Source organism: Hippichthys cyanospilos, chromosome 5 (assembly GCF_059441005.1).
Source record: "Hippichthys cyanospilos isolate Australia breed blue-spotted pipefish chromosome 5, RoL_Hcya_1.0, whole genome shotgun sequence".
In the NCBI taxonomy this organism is placed as follows: domain Eukaryota; kingdom Metazoa; phylum Chordata; class Actinopteri; order Syngnathiformes; family Syngnathidae; genus Hippichthys; species Hippichthys cyanospilos.
In genome coordinates, this window is record NC_142373.1 from 12,922,581 (window position 1) to 12,944,288 (window position 21,708).

Genomic DNA, 21,708 nt, shown 5'->3' on the forward strand with positions numbered 1-21,708 from the left:
CGAGGAATTGTTTTTTTTTTAGCTCAATGCTAAAAAGAAAACCCTATGGCTGTACAGTGTATAAACTTCCTCCCTGATGCATTTCAATCAAATGGGAAAACTCAGCTTTGGAGTGTGTTTCAGGCAGGCCAATTCGCCACTCAATAAATCAAATTGTGCTAAATTTCTACTTCATGGTTAATCAGTCATCACCGTTTTTGTGAATTGAATGAATGAAACTGATGAGACCAGAAGGCACACCCTGAGTGGCCCGATGGAGCTGATTGGTTGACCTAAAGAACCCAGCAGACAAGAACAGAAAAAGAAACTAAACATTCCATTACAGAATCTAAACATCAGTCAGTGATTTACTGAGGTTTATCTGAATAATTATTACTTGCATCAAACATGCCGACGAGATTTTAATAAGACATCATCGATTCCTCCTCAGTGATCCATAACTAATCCTCGATTGTGGCTCCTCTAAACAGAGAATAATTGCATTAAAGACATCCTTCATGCCCATGAATCCTTTTTACGAGATTTGCGATATACCCCGTGAGTCACCATCTCCACAAATACACATAAATGCACACGAGCAAATTAACCCAAATATTAATTCACTTTCTATACCAAGACTACTCTTCCACACCAGCGGGCCCATTTATGAGCCTCCAGTCTGCACTGTTATCAATGTCGCACCTCTTACTGTAGCAACTTTGCGCAATGGCGATTTAGTTTGCCTGCCCATCCGTAATTTGTTTTTTTTTCATGCCACTATACGTATCATCCTATATTAGCGCTTTTGTTTTGACAGTTAACCTGCTGAGAACAAACATGCTACGCTAGATGGCTAGAGAAAAAAAAAAAAAAAAACTTTTCACAGAATTCTTTGCTATCTGTTGTTCAAACTTCATACTCAGAGGAATATGGTCATCACAAATATATGAAATCACTCTGAAATTTTACTTCCCTATGGTTTTTTTTTTTTTTTTAAGCACGGAAGGTAGTCACCAAGTGAAGCAAAAAAAAAAAAAAAAATCCAAGAATTAAGTCAGACATCAGTCTAAATAGATTATGCTGTCAGTCCTTTTGTCTAATTTCTTTTTTCATATTTTTAAGATAAAAGCTACACCCGTCAACTGCTATCATCCGTCAGACAGGATCCCAGCAGGTCGTCTTTTAACAGTAGCTACGGTTAACCCTTTCAAAGTGCGATACTGTTGTTTTATTTGTGCAGTCGTAACAAAGACGCGAGTGGGTGTCTAATCACTGTGAACCACTCAAATTGTGCTCTGCCGCTCATTCTAATTCTTAACCGTTAACGTTGCATTGTTCTGGAGACAGCTTAAGCAAGCTTCCTCCTTTAGCTTCGCATCAGCAATATCCCGCTCTTCCACTTCCTGAAAAAGCTTTTCAACGCAGTTGTTGTCCATGTGATGCTTATTTGAGATGCGTATGGAACACCCTGCTTGGCGCAGTGGCAGACATTAATGTATGTGCTGCTTTTAGACCAGGCGGGACTGTTTTCCTCGAATTTATCACAGTGTTATTAAAGACTTTAATAAATATTGATGTAGAACTTAAATGTTTCTCGCTCTTCCCGCTAACGCATATATTTTCTCGTTTTATTTGCCAGGGGATTGTCTTGCCTCTTAGTGGAGGTGATGATTAAATTGCCGTTCGGAGTATTTGCCCATTTCATCTCTGCGCCTGATTCATTTATCAAAATCTAAACAGAGCCGTACTCATTTTTTTTTTTGCATTATTTTTTTCTCCATATTGAATGACACAACAATAACACCAAAAAAGCTAATGTTGCAGCGATCAGTGATGGGAATCCGAGGTGGAGTGAATTAAGAAGCCAAAGCGTTTATTTTTTTACTTTGAAATGAACTGGAGCTGTCAACAAAGCAAAAGATGTGTCAAGACAACATATCCCGCAACACTCGTTCCTCCAACTAAATGTTCTTTTCCAGAAACCAGTACCCATAACAACAGTCCCACCCGCCAGTGAATTATGTACTACAAAGTTGGTTGTTCGACTTTGTGCTCCCACAAAATCTCTCCCTCTCATTTATTAGTGGTTCACTACTACCGCCCTTATGTTCTATTACTGTTTTTTTTTTTTTTGTGTGTGTGTATGTGTGTTATTGCCTACCTTGTTATTTGCTCAATTATGGAATGTTGTCTGCGCGGGGAAGTGAACGGAATAATATTTCATTTTGTGGTATTACTATGCAGATGACAATAAAACTCTATTGAATCTTGCGTGTATTCACTCTAATAATGGCGGTACAAGAACGGTGCAGAGGCGCTACGAGGGCCTTCCTCCTAACTTTGACGTACACGTGACTCGGATTATTTGCACACGCCGGGCCAGGGCGGAGATCACAGAATAAGCAAGGAATTATTCGAAATGCATCAATGAAGGAAAACAACACAGGTTGTGTAGGATGACAAATTAACATGGTTAAAGGTTCCAAAAAGTTGAATTTCCGTGAAAGATGCCCTTTAATGATCTTGCATACTGATGAGGCAGGTACGCAGCTAATTATGTTGATTCGGCCTGACGGGCCCGTCCAAGATTCATGTGCGCTGGTACTGTTTAATTGCCATCACCTTGCTGAACTTTATCGAGAAGTTGTTCAAATGAGTTGGTGATGTTTGGAGACGTAATTACCAATAAGTGTCTGCTTCAGTAATCTTCAACTTGATAAGCCGAGATATAGAAAAAAAAAAAAAAAAAGAAAACCATTATGTCAAGCCCAGATTTCCTCCTTTCTAGATTTAGAAAGGTATTGTTTGGCAGAAATAATGACCCTGCAAAATTAGATATGGATGGATAGATAGATAAACAGCTACTCTATGTACCGCATTATCCGCACTATAAGGCGCACCTAAAAGCCTTATTTTTTTAAAAAGCTGATGGTGCGCCTTATAATCAGGTGCGCCTTATATATGAATCAATATTAGGGTTGAAGCCTTATTTTTTTAAAAAGCTGATGGTGCGCCTTATAATCAGGTGCGCGTTATATATGGATCAATATTGAGATTGGGATTGGTAGATGGGGAATGAAGTGATAAAGTACGCTTTACCTGTTTCCTTTGTGTGTTTACAGTTGAACAAGGTTGGTCATATTGACATTGAGTGATTATGCTATTGAGAGTTTAGAGTTATTATTTGTTATTATTGTTATTACTTTGAGGGTTATTATAATGTGATTGAGAAAGTTTTAAAATTTGTCATTAATTGAGGGTGCGCCTTATAATCCGGTGCGCCTTATATATGGAAAGAGTTTAAAAATATTTCATTAATTGAGGGTGCACCTTATAATCCGGTGCGCCTTATATATGGAAAAAGTTTTCAAATATGTCATTGATTGAGGGTGCGCCTTATAAACCCGAGCGCTTTATATATGGAAAAGGGTTTCAAATACGTCATTAATTGAGGGTGCGCCTTATAATCCGGTGCGCCTTATAGTGCGGAAAATACGGTAGTCTTGATTTAGTGGCTCAAGACCGAGACAAACCCAAGACTTTCGGAGTTTGAGACCAAGACAAGACCAAGACTTTTGCTGGTTCAGACCGAGACAGGAGCAAGACAAATCTTACGCACCTCACTCTTGGCAGAAAAGCCATATAATTTTCATTGAGTGTTTGAGCATGTCGTGCTCAAAACCAAGCATAAGAATAATAGTACATACTGTATATACGTATTTTATACAGAAAAAAAAAAAATCCGTGAATGACTACATAGGTTGCCACAAGCATGTCAAACATCATGGCCTCATGTCCCACCTCAAAAAAAAGATCACAAGTGAATTTCACTGTTCTGTACTGTACGTCTGGCTTGAATTCATCAAAGTTTGGAAGCGGGGAGCGCAACTCTGAGCAACCGTTGGGAGGCCATCTGCGAACCTTTGCATGACAGATCCGAGCCACTGAATATTCATTTGCCATCCTCCCCTTATCACATTAGATTAGAACCCATGTGGCGAGAGCAGAGGAGAGAGGTTGACAACGCGCTTAGCTTGTCAGGGACCTTTACAGCTGCGCGTTAAATAGCACATTTGCCAAATGGACGTGAATGTGTTGAATGTTATGGGACTTCTTGTGATCCCTGATGAGGGGAATCCCTGTTGTTGGGGGAGCATCCACTTTAATCTCATAAATTCAAGAACAGCGCTTTGATTCAAAAACCCATGCTGATGGAAATTAGGTATGAATTCAAGCAAGCTGCCGATGTGGCGTAAATATTTTTGAATGGTAAATTCATTCAAATATCCTTCAAGTACATTTGAGGATAATTGTAGGCTAAATGCCAAGTCGTAGTTTTTTTTTCCCAAAATGCCACAGGGTATTAATTTGTGCATTTGTTTTAGTCTACTGTTTACTGTCGTGTTTGAAGCTGAAGTAAGAAAACATTATTTATTTGTGCTTTTTGTTTAGCATTTTTTGAGCTTTTTTAGTTCATCATAATTGTGACATTGTGGGATTTTTTTTTTCATATGTAGCCTGCCAATATGTTTTACTATATACACAAAAATATTCGAACAGTCATGTATGCTGTATTGCTAAAAGCTGAAGTAAGAAAACATTATTTATTTGTGCTTTTTATGTTTTTTGTTTCGCATTTTTTGAGCTTTTTTAGTTCATCATAATTGTGACATTGTGGGATTTTTTTTTTTTTCATATGTAGCCTGCGAACATGTTCTACTATATACACAAAAATATTCGAACAGTCATGTATGCTGTATTGCTAAAAGCTGGATGGAAAAAAACATACAAAAAAAAAAATGGCCTTATTTAATACCAAGTCAAGTATATAAACATTGTCTATCATTGCTTTTTATGCTTTTTTTTAATTAATATGACCGTCTTTTTTTTTCCATAATGCCACAATGTATGTGCATGTGTGAGCCGATAAACTTGGCATCAAGGTTACATTTGAAAGTTTTTACAATCATCTTCAAACATACTTGCAAATGTGTTCAAACTTCAAACATATTTGTACTTGCGGTACATTTGAATGAATTTGCCAGTCAAAAATGTCATCCACACTTCCATAGAAATTATTTAAATTTCTTTTAAATAGTCTGAAAGTTGTTGCTGCACTTTGCAGTTTAGGCAAAACCTCCCCAAAGCTGAGGTGAATGAAATATCAAGTAAGCCTTGTGACCACTTTCTCGCAAAATATGAACTCTGAACGACAAGGGCACTTCCTTTCGCCTTAACTAAACACTGTGTAGAACTGCGGCAATAAAAAGACGAGGGACGAGCAATTTTCATTGAATAGCAAGGTCCCCCCTACACGTTTCCGTGGAAATGCGTGGGAGGAAATCTAGCCTGAGTCTTTATTGAGTCATTACGAAAGCCATACTAGCGCACTTGCTTTGTGTAAATCAACACGGCGTGACAGCCCCTCACTGGAACGGGCACATTAATTGAAACATTTCCCCCCTTCCCACATAGAAATGGACGCTTTGAATAAGTAATCAGGCAGACAAGATGGTCACGTTTGCTGGAAAGTGACTTCTTATGAGCTGGCTAACTTCCGGGATCCCATCCCATGAGGGATAAATCTTTCCGCCAAGCGCACGTAACGGTGCATAGGCAACGCTAATGTTGGTAGAGTTAGGGTGGGGATGTGACACGGTAGTCAGCTGTGTTTTATTTGCTCGCGCATAAGTGAGGGTCACCTGTGTGCTTCATGAATCCTTAAACAGCTGCTCTCTGCTGCGCGCCCGACTGGCAGCGCAAGGGTTTTTGGTCCTTTGTAAAGGGACTTCATGTGTTTACGCTGTGCAATGCGCAAGGCCGTGAAGTCGAAACGCATTTGTACACGGTAAGGTTATTTCCACTCGTGCAAAGATTTTTCATTTTCTGTTGATGACATCTAAAAAGAGGAAAGACGTATTTTCTCTGCATTGAAAACACCATATTCATTTTCTACTGCAAGTTTTCTTCGGTTGGCTCGACAAACAATCACAGTCATGTTCGCACTGGGGGCAATTTAGAGTCTTCAGGTGAACCGATTTCACGGGGGGCACAGGAGTAGCATTTGCACCAACGCAACTAAACTGGCAACTGCAAACAAATTCCAGTTGCCGAATCACAGCTGTGTTCCCGATGATTGACCTGTCACGTACCAATTTGCTCTAACAGAAATGTTAACCATAGTGCTTTGATTTTGAAAAGTTTTCAGGCACAATGTGCAATATTAAGAGGTACACTGCGATTTTAGATTTCATTAAGTACATTTAAAATGATAAATTTGGTTCAGTATTATTGTAAAACACAATTTACAAGTATACACCTTAATATTGGCTAATGGATTGGCAGCAAATTAGATTGGTTGTAGTATTTGGCAAATATTTGTCATTTATGTTAACTTTTTACCTTTATGTACGTTTAACCATTTGCAGCAATTGTACACTGATGTCGTTATTTATTACACATAAATCCATTCCATAATCTTGTATCCTTAAATTATATAATCAAATTTGTGGACGTGGTCATTATGTGGCTCTGCCATTCAAAACAAAGCAAAGCTTCATTTTTTAAACATTATTTTAACCCTGTTATTCGTGGGCAATAGGTGCCAGAACGTTCGGTGAAATATAAAAATCCATAGAAAAGTGTTTATATGAGCGTTTGTAAAGCAAGCTTACATTTTTTTGGGACAAAATTCTAATTTAGGTTGGAACAATGAGAACGACCTAACTCCAGTCATGGATGGAAACCACCAACAATAAATGATCAGAAAATATGTAAAATGTCCACTCCGGACACCATTTTTTTTTTAACTTATTTCTTTCTTGTAAAATACTATTCAATGATGTAATATCCTTTAGCATTAGCACTAATGGATGGATTTTTCTCTTTCTAAGCAGAAATATTACTTCCTCTTTTTTTTTTTCTAGGTGCACGAGAGGTTGTAATCAGATGTCCGCTCAATCACATCCAGTGCATCGGGACGAAAAAATGTATTCATTTCAATAAACTCTGCAACGGGGCGAGAGACTGCGAGGACGGCTACGATGAAGGAGTCCACTGCCGAGGTAATAACTCAAGAGCGCATCTTCTTCAGCAGTTCTTGCGTCAGAAAAGAAATGGTCAGATAGAAGCATATCTTGATTTGTATATTTATTTAGTCTTTGGATAAGTATTGACGAGTACTGTGGAGTTTATTGTTTTTTATTCCCAGTTGATGTGCAAGAGCTTTTTGTCGCTGATGAATGAGCTTTTTTTTTTATCTTGCACAAGGTAGTAAAAAACTACAGGAGAGACATTAAACATTTTAGTGAGATGTGATTTTCTCACACGAGTGCTTTATTCTCTCATTTTGACCTTAAATCGGAGAACCAAAAATCACAAAAAATGCTCGCACGTCATTCACACGAAAAAACTAGATAAAATGTGAAATGCTTCCGAGCTATAAAAAATCAAGTCGTTCATGAAAAATCTAATCTCTGCGATTATGTGTTCTCTTTCAGTCATTTCAAAATAAAACTCCGATGCATGAAATATTGTAAATGATGAGAGCCAGGTTGTGCAAGCAAAAATAGCCAAGCCGACTTTATTGCGTTTTAGATTATGAGCCATTAAAATCGCTCCATTAGCTGATATAGGTCTTGACATATATCAAGTTTATGGTCTGTACTCTTAATGTGAGTGGCCTGCACAATATTTTTTTTTCTTTTTTTAAGCATTTTTAGACATGCTAAACTTTGATATTCAACAGCTAAAAGTAATTAAAAGCCTGCATGCTGAAAATGGTTATTATTTTGTCTTTCATACTTGGATATCTTCATTATTATTGTTGCTGCTGTTCTGCTTTCAAGGTCACTTGATTTTTGTTTTTTCCATTTATCAAAAAAAGAGAGCATAAATTTCATCTAGTTCGATGAGCATAGCAAGAATTCAAATCTGGCCTTGTATAAAAGTGAATTTGACGCCACAAGTCTATACAATTCAATTAGTCAATAATATGAATGGGAATTATTTATACGTGTCATTAAAAGTTCTTACAATCTCACAATAGGCAATGCATGTTTATGTTTTGGGCAGTATGTTAAGATGTTGGCAGGTTTGACCTCTCAAACTGTCAGAATCCGCCAAAATAAATGGTTAGATGGTTCTCAAGTGATTGGTTGAAATTTTACAACGGTGTCCAAAATGTGTAGTGCATACACTTAATTTTAACAGGGCTTCTACAAGTAACAGCAAATACAAATTAAGGTTTTTAATGCCATGGCAGGAAAAGTACATTTTCAAACCAAAAGGCAATTAATTGGAACATGGAGCAAATTATATCTAGTGTCATTTTTTTTTATTTTGCAAAATGTACGTTTTTATTGTCTTAAGTTTCAAACAGAAGTGCGCTGTCTTTAAGCCCCTATCCAACTGAGGGGAGAATGCTGGCAAGTGCTTGTGACAATAGTGGCTCTTCAGGGTTCATTCAAGGTTGCCAGAGGTCATCAGATTTTCACCTGTATTGTTCTCGGCTGAAAAGAAAAATGTTCCCGTTCATCGTGTTCAACATTTTCTAGGAGCAAGATATATACCGTATTTTCCGCGTCATACTGCACATCAAATTTTTAGGCGCTTTTTGCGATTGTGGGGTCAATTTCTAGATATAACCCATTATAAAAATGCACTGAATTAAAAGGCGCATGTCGAAAACTACAGTCAGCAACATTGTTTATTGCTCCCATTTTAAATACTGTACGTAATGTATTACGAAGCTCCATTTCACTCAGTGAAAATCAGTTCTCGGCCGGAAATAATTCCCCGTTAGGGCCACCTGGGACTGCGTGGTGCCAACCATCTGCTTCGGTTCACACAGGGACGCCCCGCTCGCATACATACAGTGCGCCGAGGTCCGCGGACAGCGGCCGACAGATTTGCAAAATCGAGGTCACCAAGGAGAACTTTTAGACAACCAGCTGGGTCTCTTACCAATCCCCCCCTGCCCATCGCTTTATGAATATACATGCTCACATCCCGAGGGGACTTTAGTGAAGGTGCCCAGATGGAAAACCACCATCTCTTTTTTTAATTCACCTTCAAGATATGTGCTCATCCCTAGTCACATGTTCATGATGACTACGTAGGGCGTTTTTGCCTACTGCAAAAAAAAAAAAAAATCAACAAATGACAGAAAATGACATCACGGTTGCTCACCTGAGGTTGCTTATGTGACATTTGCAAACCCAGCTGTGATTGGTCTAAAGGAAGTTACAAAATGATGCATAAGATGGATAAAAATGGGTGGATGTTGCTGCTTAATTCATATTCCACGAACACTATACTATTCTTAATAATTCTTATATTTGGGATTGGGAGGAAATTAAATATTTTTGTAACTCATTGTAATTGAATGACAATTTAAAAAAAAATGTGAACATGTCTATGCCCAATTCAAAGCAAAAATTCTAAATGTTGTCTCTGATTAAATAAGACTGAAAGACAGTTGCATGTAAGCATTCAGTGTATGACTCTCAATTATACGCAAAATAACCTTGGCAACATTCATATTGGAGACTGCCACAGGAAATTATACAGGTGGGCTATAAATAAGCTTGCATTTTACTCCTTACTTCATTTGTGGCATATTGCTATCTATAAGATACTTTGTTAAATATTGCTTTTCAAATAACAAAAACCCAAAAGCCTTTGATTAAATGCTGCTCCACATGATTTTTTTTCTGCTGTTCAAAACATGAAACTGAGCTTTATTAAACCTCCCAGTCTTTTATTACTTTCTGTCATTTGCTGTCTTCTAGTTTGATATGATAATGAGTTAGTAGGTTGATTTTTTTTTTATTGTTTATTTTTTGCAATCATGGGTTATAATGTCTTGACATGGGTCAAGGCCGTAAATAAAGTGCACCCATACTGTGAATTGAATCTAATTTTAACAGTTTTCTATTTTTAAATCTATTTAAAAAAAAAAACCTTCATCAAGGTGATACTTTGGAACATTTTGTATGCATACACACAATAATAATCTTTCATTGAACTCTTTGTGTGACTTTCGGGTGAACGTTTAATTGAAGCTACATGAATAGAGCTATGATAAATCCAAAAAGTCATTTGTAATGCTTTAACTTTGTCATGCCTTTATTCTTCAGTGACATTTACACAATACGCTAATTGCTACTCTGGTATTTTAACCCTGAACTAATTTAGCATCAAAAGACTTATCTGGTCATTAGTATTGAGCTGTGTGATGTGGCATTTAGTGTATCCAATCCACGTGTTGCGCCATTCCGTGTACAATGGCTGTGGAATATTGCGATATTAATACATTCAAGTTGTACTATATGACTGCAGGGTAAGTGCAAGTAAACCTGGAATATAATTATAGCACAGGGTTTTTGCAGTTGTCAGCATATCTAATGTTTGTAATGCATTCACAGGAAAAGTACTTTCTTTTCAAGTTAAGAGTAAATTAATTAGAACATAAAGGAACTTAAAATGGGGGTACATGTATCCCTGGAGGTAAATGAGGGAATCAGGCTGTATGTGAGATTTTAACAGGGTTCCTGGAGGTATCAGCAAATCTAATTTACTGCTTTTTAATTCCCTGACAGGAAGTATACTTTTTTTTTCAATTTATGAGAAAATTAATCAGAACATGAAACAACAAAGTGGGGGTAAACGTACCCTCGGGGTGCGTCAAGGGACTTCAGGGAGTTAGTGAGGTTTTAAATACGCTAGAAGGTGCTTCACTTCCTAGTCTTAGATTTCTGTTCTCGAAGAAATTTTTATCTCGTCTCCTCTGCCCGCCACTGCAGCTGATCTTTGCGGTGAAAATGTTGAATATTAATATTTACTAAGTGTGAACGAAAGGCAAGCTTTCGTTGGAACCACTTGAGCATGTCACGATTGAGACTTGATGAAGCTTGCAATGAGATTGTCCAAGTGCGTGGGAACATGTCACGTTAGCTCGCAAATGTGCAGCAGTATCACACAATTGCAGCTTCCATATGAAATGAAGTTAATTCATTCATATGCACAGCTTGCGATATTAGCAAGTGAACTTGTATTATTATTGCTGACTGTTTCATGCAAAAGATTTCAAATACAAGCTTCATTTTGACAAGAAGTCTCCATTCACAGTTTATTTTATTTTTTTTGGGGGGGGAGGTGTTTCATAATAATAATAATAATAATAATGGATGCTAGCACTGCTATTATGATACAGAAAGCCCACTGATATTATTTTGAATGCTCCCCAGCATGTAAATTAATCAGGCAGCCTTGTAGACAGTAGAAGCAGACTGTCGCTTATTAAAATGGTTGCTTCGCTAATAGAAAATCTACAGTAAGCAGTCTCGCTGCTCTTCTATTTTTACAAGAGAATGACTCACCCTTTTCATGTGTTCGATCGCACACGTCTGCCTCGAGTAATGCTCGGCTTGAAGGAGAGCGTTAAATAAAACGCTGTTAAACTCTAATACATTTATTTTCTACATGGAGTGTCTTGTCTTACTGGTAAAAGCGGCACGGGTCTCATGCCAAGCTCTGCTTAGCACTACAAACGCAAGACGACGCCGGCAATCAATATTTCATGCGTCCCGCTTTGTTCTCCCGCGTTGTCAAGATATCGTCATCCGTGTCGGTACACCCGCTGATTTGAGGAAACGGTCCGGTGTCATCGGAAACGCTCGCGCAAGATGGGCTTCCTCCCCGTTGGTTGTAATTAAAAGTGAATGGTTTGCTTGAAGATTTTTACATCCGCAAATATTTAACGGCATATCAGGAACTGGCAGCGTAGTCTCAAATCACTTTGAGAAGTCTTCTTGCGAGCTTTAGCACCGTTTAGGTTTTAGACCGATTTTAAGGTGCAAGAAACAGAGGTGCTGCGAATGTGACGTATTTTAGACGGGCAAAGTCGTTCCAACATACTTACAAATACATTTAAACTCGACTTGTCACAATATTTATTATTTGCTCCTGAGCTCCAGCTGTGTCCAATGTAGTGGACGTTGGTTTTTGGTTTATATCTTTTGACACATTGGCACCACCTTTTAAGGTCCTAATGTGCTCAATGGACGCCATCCTGGTCAGTCCAATGGGTACATTCAACTTATTATCCTTTTTTTTTCTTCAGTGAGGTGGAGCAGTATACAGTAGCCGTAATGCTAATGCTAACTGTCATTTGGCTTACACGTCTATGGTGCTCTTTTGGATTTGATTGGTTGTTTATGCACTAAGGGTTCTGCAAATCTTTGCTACTCCTACCTTGAGCTTAGACTTGCTACCGGCACCGCATACCAGTTTTGAGTGCCGGAATTGACCTCAAGACCATACAGAATACCATACAGTTTAGATCCGAAGAGATCCGAAGAGATTATGGCTGGTTTGAAATTGCTGTAATATATATTTATACAAACAAACACATTATAATATGTGCGTGGATTTTAGACTTAATTAATAATTTGAGCTTTTCAGCCCGTTTTTGGTATTTGACTGTTAGCAAAGTTAGCAAAATGCACATTGACGGCAAAGTTTCAGTGTCCAGTCAAGGTCATGAATGTTTGCCATCAGTTTAAGCGACTTGAAAAAGTGCACATCACCCAAACATGCAATCATGCTGGTTATAACCATTGTTCTGCTAACAGCGATCATTTACTGCACTCTTTTTTTTTCTTTCATTGCTTGTTTGTGGTTTACGGCTCTGTAATCCTGCATCCATAAGAATTTATAGACAGTTTTGATGGGGCACTAAGTACCAGTTTTGAGTGCTAGAATTGACAGCAAGTCAAGCGTAGCGTAGAGAGTCTGGACTCCAATGCAAGATCTGCAGTGAATTGAAAGAGAATACATCTCTGTGTCTGTATGTAAAAGAACGTACGATTTTTTAATAACTAATAAAAATAACGAAATAAATGATTAAATAAATAATTGAATAATAATTATAATTGAATCATATTTAATCTCACAGAGCAGTTCAAGAGATATTTGTTGAACGTTCACCAGACATTCGCCAATAGTTTCAACGTTATAAAACGTACAATCCAGACGCACGATCGTTTGGTGTACTTTTGTGACCTTGCGGCCTTCAAAAACACTCACACTTTTTTTGCTGTACAGTGAGATATTGACCATTTTTAGGTTATTTTCTTCCACATCATTCTCTCAGTTGTTGAGTTAGTTATGTTATGTTTTTAGCATTCAGCCTACAAGTACGTGCGAACACATTTGCAAGTAGATTTGAAAGTAAATCTGAATGCGCCAGTCGAAATTGTTTATTCCATTTTTTTTTTTTTTCCCCATCCGAAAGTTCCAAGCTCTAAACCATCCGGACATAATGTCACATCAAAGCTGACACACTTAAGCTTCCCAGATAACACTCCACAAGCTCAATAATAAATAATGTCAGCGTAATCATAAAGCATCTAATACAAAAATATTACCCCCACGTATATTTCTGGGAATTTGGGACTTTTTCAACCCCTGGGAATGTTTGACCCAATTTCATCCCGGCTGAAATCAATCTTGTCGCTCGTGCCACCCCGAGGACGTCGACTCCAGCTTCACAGCAACAGAATGAGGAAAGCTTCTTATTAATAGCCGGTAAAGCCACTCATTAAAGGTGCTTGAGCCGGCCATGGGTGCAACTCATTTGATGCCCTTGCACCCCATTCGGGTCCCTCATCAATAATACAACTGGAGTGCAAAAAGGAGTTTTGGGAAAGTCGTTATCGCGTGACTATAATTGAATGGAAGTCATAATTAGGCCAGATGGGGCAATCTGATTGGTACACATGGGTTTCCTCCTGACGATGGCACATGAACAGTCTCGCTCTTTCCATTCACGCTAGCCCATCTGTTTGGATACGTGTGGCCCGCCTGCTACATAGATGTGTGATTCTTATTTATTTATTTTTCCCTGGTTTATTTGGGCAAGGAGATTAGCACATTTGAAGTCTTGATTTGCCAATTTCGGCTGCAGGTTAAAAAGAAATTAAGTTGGCGGACTATAAATCGCAATGGCTCCATTTTCAGATATGTAAAGTTAGAAATGCAGTTTTAATGCCACATTAAAACTCGAAATTGCACCAATTTTCTACCTGCTCTCGCTTTTCTAGTTGCAACGCGTTGAAAGAAATGCGGCCATGTTTCTGAAAAGCGGGTGTTTAAAGTACATTATCGCAGCCTGTAACGCATCAGACAAATTGCTGCACAGCAAGCGGAGGGATTATTTTTGGAGACTTCATGTATCCGGCATCACAGCTGTAAGAAGCGTACGGCACACCGAGGCTAACTGAAGCTACACCACATGTACACCACCATGCTTTGTTTATCTTATGTGCATACGCCGTTGATAGATAGATAGATAAGCCACCCCTACAGGACATTAGATATGACAAAAGTCATTTGCATTTATTGCAACTATCTTTTTATTGAAGTTTAAAATCACATTCCAAACCCAAACACAAATTTTTGGCAGTTGTTGTGGCACCAGCAACAAATGCAGAATTAATCAGCACATAACAGGTGCTTTTCAAATTAGGCAGGCATTTAATTTAAAAAACAAAAATCTCTCTATGAAACTGGATAATCATTATTAATCAAAGCTCTAAAATCTATCTATCTATCTATCTATCTATCTATCTATCTATCTATCTATCTATCTATCTATCTGTCTGTCTGTCTGTCTGTCTGTCTGTCTGTCTGTCTGTCTGTCTGTCTGTCTGTCTGTCTGTCTGTCTATCTATCTATCAAATCTATCTATCTATCTATCTAGCTAGCTAGCTAGCTATCATCTATCTAGCTAGCTAGCTAGATAGCTAGCTAGCAAGCTAGCTAGCAAGCTAGCTATCATCTATCTAGCTATCTAGCTATCATCTATCTAGCTAGCTAGCTAGCTAGCTATCATCTATCATCTATCTAGCTAGCTAGCTAGCTAGCTATCATCCTCTAGATATCTAGCTATCATCTATCTAGCTAGCTAGCTAGCTAGCTATCCTCTATCATCTATCTAGCTAGCTAGCTAGCTATCATCTATCTATCTATCTATCTATCTATCTATCTATCTATCTATCTATCTATCTATTAATTGATTATGAATATATTCGATTTTGATAATCGAGTAATCATTTGAGCCTTTGTTTTCCTGAAATACTCTAATTTCAGCCTCTCAACAATTATTATGCTCTTATTCCTGTAGTCATTCATGAAAGCCGACTGATTATCTTTTGTGCTTGATCAAAATGAGACCATTGCAAACATCTGCTTTTGCTCTGGAAAATACAAAGTGAACCCATAACGTTATCAGTTTCATAAAAGTGTTTGAGTAAAACATCATGCTTTGTTTTCATTTGGTTGCTTTTTGAACACTAAAACATTACCAAATAAACAACAAAAATTGATTAATAAACTGTAATTGAGGAAGAAAACAGTTTTGTAATAGATTTTCACTGCATTAAATATATAGATAGTGTATCCAATTGTGTGATTATTCAGTGAAGTATCAATAGTTGTGTGTGTGAATTCTTTGTTTTGTATTCATCTCCATCTTCCCTTTCCCGAACAGGAGAAATGATGCAGAAAAAGACTGCATGATTTGCCAAGTCTGTTTCATGGGAAAGCCAACTGTGATATCTTTGGATCCTTGGGGTCAGCAACGATAAGATTGTTTAGCTCTCGAACGTGGCAGAGTGAGAGCTTTGCGTTTTGGCCGCCCTTTTCCATATCAAACAAATCAGTCAAAAGAAAACACGTCAGGTCATCAATCAGCAGAAGAGGAAAAAAAAAAAGGCCAGTCCAATTGCGAATGGCAAACTTGTGAACCTTGAAGGCATCAACATCAGTTCCACCTGCTTGCTGCAAGCATTTGGCTCCCTGCAAAATCTCTAATGATGTTCACTTTAATTTCAAGGCACAAACCATTTGTATTGCGTTAATTGTCCTGAAAAGGTTGTAAAAGTGGAAAATGCTGTGAATGTAATTCAGCTCTTAAAAGTAGGCTCAGGTTTTGATCTCCAAGGAATCTGGAGAAAATATCTGCTGATTTAAAATGTGCAGTGGAATGCTTGTTTAGAAAAATACCCAAGCGCATTTGCATCTTGTAATTTGTCATAAATATGAATGTTCTTGGCCTCAGAAAATACAGAATTTTGCATCAAACTAACAAACAAATCCCTAGGGATGCAAAAGTACCAATTCCAGTAAGTAAATGATGGCGTGACAAAAATATAACTTCAATTGTTTTTGGAATAGTTGTAGAATGTGTTGAGCTCAAGAAGCAGCTGATATTTATTTTTATTTGCATATTTATGTGGTTCCTGTATACATATTCAGATATGTATGTTGTTTTTTTTTTTTTTTTTTCAGCCAAGTACCTAAAAGCACAGCAAGAAGAATAGGGCTGAAAGTAATTCCAGCACTTCGGTTAAAAAATAAAAAAAGCAAAATTACATTTTTTTCATCTTTTTTTTTGCCTCATATGCCCACTTATTATTGTTCTGTACATGTCAGAAAAATGTCAACACCAATGCATACAAAAATTGTCGATGCTCTGCATGACAGCAAATGAGACATGTTCCACTTAAAAAAATGAATAAATAAAAAAAACAACTATAGTTATTAATTCTCCGGGCACCAGCAAGCCAGTGACCACTGTGATGATAAATGGTTATAGAAATTGAATGGATGGATGTTTTATTAATTCTTCCAAACATATTAACACGATGCAGTCACCAATTCCTTTGAGGTTACAAAAAAAAGATATTTTTTCATGACACTTACTCAAAATTTCTGAGGTATTATTTCCGAAACATTCTTATTTATTTTTTACTATGACGCAATTCATTGTGAATTTTCTCAGTCTTCCTTTTCCACCAGCGTGTCATTTATTTGTATTTTTTGGGTGACCATAATAGTGCAGAATTGTCTGAATGATGCATTTTACATTTTGCAGATTGGTTATGCATCTTATGCGCATCCTTTTAGTGATAATTGCAACTTGAGCTTCCGCTACAAGAAAAGGCGTAGACGATTGCTGACGGCGGAAATGGGGATTTGCTGGTGATTATAGCAGGAAGCCCCTTGGTATTTGTGTGAACCAACCCGTTTGGTCAAAAAGCCCCAGCAAGTCCAGAAAAGTCCATTCCCAGTTTAAGTTTGAAACCCTCAGTATTTTGTGATAGTTTATATTTGCCATCGATCAAATTCCAACCAATCCAAGAGCGCGCTTGGACTTTACCAGAAGATGATGTCCCTATGCATCAAAACAAACTTTTCATTATTGAACAGAACAAGCCTGGCATCATTCCTGATGTTTATTTAATATACCTGTCTGGGATGGCCACTTGACTGTACTAAATAAAAACACGCTGACTAAGACTGTTAAGACAGCGGGAAGATGGCCGGCTGCCAACAAATCATCGCGCGACCTTTAATGCACAGCCAAGTCATTTCAATCGTCAACAACACCATATTGAAGGGTAAGACACAAAAGAAATGAAAATGGAAAAAAAAAGGAGTGGTCCCGATCCATGGGGTACTCTTGCAAACGAACTGAGGAGCTTTAGAACAAAAATAATCAGTTACTTTAGATTTTTTGTTTTGCCTAGGTAATTGATCACTTGACTCACTACATAATTATATAATTGATTACTTGGGGTACTAATTTGTTGCTACTGTAAATATTTTATTCATTTATATACCAATGTGAGAAATCTTAAAAAGTCAAATACAAGATGTGCATTGTAGTATTTTAAAAAAAGAAAAACAAAGACAACTTGAAGCTGTGAGAATGAAATATTCTTGCTTTAAAATGATGCAAATCGTCACTGTTCAATCAGAATACATTAAAGAATGCTTTCACTGTTGTTCATTCCCATTTTTCCTCAGTAATGAATGATATTTCCGGAAACATCCTATTACAAGCAGCATATAAATGTCTTCAATTGTTAACGAAGAAAAAAAAACAAACATCAAACTGAGTGTAAGCTTTTATGTTGTCTGTTACTTGACATTAATGAATGCTTATCAGTCTTTTGACCGATGCAAGCTTTGTTTTGAGGGTTGAGCGTACATCATTCCCGTTTATTCATTTTGACAGTGTTAGCTTTATTTCTTTCCTGTCTGCCAAATATCAAGAGTCAAACATCTCCACTGATCTCACCGTGAAAAAAATAAAAACACAAGCACCATCTTGGCGCTTTCTGAGGGAGTCACGAGTCGACGTAGCAAATAATTAGTCTTCATTGCCATGCTGATGATGATCTGCAATCTGAAGTTTTAACAATGAGGTCGGAGTTGGCCTGATCCCTGCAAGGACAATAACACAGTATTAACATTCATGATTAAAAAAATGCTGTCAGCATTTTAAGAGGTTTCCTCAATTTTTTTTCTACTGATTGGCAAAACAGCTACCTATGCTTCCTAGGCTGACAGACAGGACTGTAGTTTGTCCACCGTTATCGTGTCCAAGTCAAGATTGAGTCGCAAAGGTCCGATCGAAAGTCGAATCTGAGTACGCAAGGACCGAGTCCGAGTCAATTTAGAGTCACAAAGGTCTATGCGCAATCAAATCTGAGGCAAAGTTGAGTCTGCGTACACAAGATCAGAGTCCAAGTCACAAAGGTCCAAGTCAAGTCACAGAGATCCTAGTCCATGTCAAGTCTTGAATGCACAAGATCCAACTCCAGACCAGATCAAAAGTAAATCTTCAAGCTCAAATGTTGAGGATTGTGAAGTTGTTTTTCTTTCTTGAGACCTTTGAGTGGCCAAATTCGGTCCTCAAGAGCCGCAATCCAGCCTTGTTTTCTTTGTGTCCCTTCATCTAACACACCTGATTCAAATGATTAGATCATCAGCATGATTTGCAGAATCCTGATAACGATGCTGATTTGAGGCAGGTGTGCGATACATTGAAAACAGGCTGGATTGTGGCTCTTGAAGACCGAACTTGGCCACCCCTGCTCTAGACCTTCTTTTCAAATCATAGCTCTCATTATGAAGACGTTTAAAGTAGGTAAACAGCAGATCAATCACTATATTCAATCCCAAATCTGTCCACTGTAGTTTTAATCACATGCTCTTTTGTTTTCTAGTATTTCCAAAGTGTCAGTGACGTCACAAATGACGTGTCCAATGGCCAGACGCGAGACGAGTCAGAGTCAAAGCCAAAGAGTCAGAGCCGGCTTTAAAACAACAAAAATCGTGTCAAACTAATACGACAGCATTTCTGATGTACCTGTGGCTAAATCAAATCAAGACATGTGCTCAGGTCCCAAAGAATGTTCAGACAGTAACAAAAAAAAAAAAAAGACTTCCCTGATCCATCAGAAAAAAAGGATCAGGTCAAATGCGCACATTTTCATTTCTTGCCGTTTCTTTTTCAGAGCTACTGTCGGCCTGTCACGAGCTGCGGTGTCGCTACGGCTGCGTCATGACAAGGAACGGCACCTTCTGTTTCTGTGCCGACGGTTTCGAGGTCGGCGAGGACGGCACGAGCTGCCGAGGTAAGCTTGGTAAATGCCAGCGCCCACAGCCTCCTCCTTCCTCCTCCTTGCCCACGCCCGTTTCCCCTTTTGCCCTCCATCAGACTTTCCCCGAGGTGAAATAGCAGGAGGTGGAAGGTATGCGAGACCATCTGTCGATAGGCGCAACACACAACAGAAGGAGCGCTATTTAGCTGTGTGTCTTACTGTGGCTTTGTTTGCTCATCACAAAAAACAAAAATGCAGCGCCAGCCAGGTTTCTGCCAAAGTAGATATCATTTCAGTGCCAAAAGGTGCCTCCAGAGTTGTTTCTTGTTTGCGCATACTTTACAATAATGTCGTGCGGGGCACCTGAACAGCAGTGCTGAAAGTGTGTTATGGTATGCTGGACGCTTGCTCCTCAAGAAAAAAACATTTGGGGGATCCAAACAATATATGAGCATCCAAAGAAAGGAATGTGATGTTGCATATGCTGTTGTAGGGGTTTGCCAAATTCAGTTAGAACCGCAAAACTGTCTTTTGATTTTGTATACTCCTGTAAACAATTTTGTAAAAGCTGAATTTCAGGATTTATTTTCAAAACTTCAATTTTGAAATATACAAATTAATGGAATGAATTCAATTCATCCCCCATTGCTTGTCATATCATTTTTTGTAATATGCATAGTAACATTACACAGTTCATTTCTTATTCTGTGCACTTCCCCAAGCAGACTTACATTCCACACAATAGAGCAAATAATAAAGTAGGCAATGAAAAACAGCAATAGCCAATAAGGGCATTGATAATGAAGCACTAATAAAGGAATATAGCATGCGAACGTGGGCTGACCAAGTCCATAAATCCTGATGGCATTACCGCCTAATCACACCATCGCCAAGCTGTCCTAAACAATCTTCTTCGGTCGTTCGAATGTTCCTCCATGGTGCACAAGTGAGGCCCGATTAAGTATGCTTTATGTATTTGGGTCATCTTAGAACACAGCTAATTTGTTATCACTGACACAGAACTTTTTTTTTTTTTTCCTCCACTAAGACCACGACGAATGTGCCCAGTACGGCTCCTGCAGCCAAACCTGCACCAACACCTACGGCTCCTACAGTTGCAGCTGCGTTCAAGGATACGTCCTGGAGCCCGACAGGACGTCCTGCAAAGCCAAACAAGGTGAGCGCTCGAACCCCTAGAATTTCCGCTCAGACCGAGTTCCAAGATGGCGTCGCGCCTGCTCTTCAGGTTGTTGGAGCGAGATGAATGTGGCTTGGCGCCGACTACATCTATCACACGCATGGGAATTGCAAGATGTGGTCAGGCCAGGATAATGATCAAATTAATGAGCACGAGGGAAGTGGGAGCATTCGACAGAGTTTAATGCCCAGACAATGCCCGCCGTAACCCTGATTTATGTTCATGCCTGATCATAAGGAGCTAATATACCCACATGAATTAAAAGGCCCACTTAGAAATAACGCGGCCTGAATAGATCCTATGTTTAGCTGGTTGATAATCAACACATTAGAAACAAGGACGTTGCTGTAAGCAGGAAATATTATTATTATTATGACCTGCAGCTTATAGTCCTGTGCGGTTTATTTATGATGAAACTTATTATTACTGTATTTTCCGCACTATAAGGCACACCTAAAAGCCTTAATTTTTTTTAAAAAGCTGATGATGCGCCTTATAATCAGGTGCGCCTTATATATGAATCCATATTGAGATTGGGATTTGTAGATGGGGAATGAAGTGAAAAAGTAAGCTTTACCTGTTTCTTTTGTGTGTTTACAGTTGAACAATTGAGAGTTTAAAGTTATTATTTGAGTTATTACTGTTATTACTTTGAGTATTACTACATTGTGATTGAAAAAGTTTTGAAATTTGTCATTAATTGAGGGTGCGTTTTATAATCCAGTGCGCCTTTTAGTGCAGAAAATATGGTATTTATATTATTGTTATTATTATTATTATTATTATTATTATTATTATCATCGCAGTTGTTAATGTTTAATGCACCGATGTCTGAGTGACATATCCGACTGCATTTGAATGCACCATATGTGTGACACTCACAGGGACTTGGAAACATCTAGATAATCGGTATGAAAACAGCGCTCTAAGGAAAAACTTCAAAATAAAAGCTTCATGAGGTTATTGAAATGATGTCCATTATATTATTCGGTGTTGAAGTTAGCGTAGGAAGTCGCTTGACGAGACGACTCCTCTTGTTCCTCATTCTTCTGAATCATGGCGTTTGTACCGTAC

At 38.2% G+C, this 21,708-nt stretch overlaps 1 protein-coding gene across 1 annotated transcript in view; it reads left to right on the plus strand.

Annotated features, from left to right (window-relative positions):
- Nucleotides 1-21,708, plus strand: part of LOC148423597 (low-density lipoprotein receptor-related protein 1B-like) — a 247,169-nt gene that overhangs the window by 78,419 nt on the left and 147,042 nt on the right. The window contains exons 4-6 of the mRNA XM_088415013.1: nt 6,906-7,043; nt 19,350-19,469; nt 20,485-20,613. Coding sequence (XP_088271139.1) covers nt 6,906-7,043; nt 19,350-19,469; nt 20,485-20,613 — 387 coding nt within the window. The remainder of the gene's footprint in view (nt 1-6,905; nt 7,044-19,349; nt 19,470-20,484; nt 20,614-21,708) is intronic.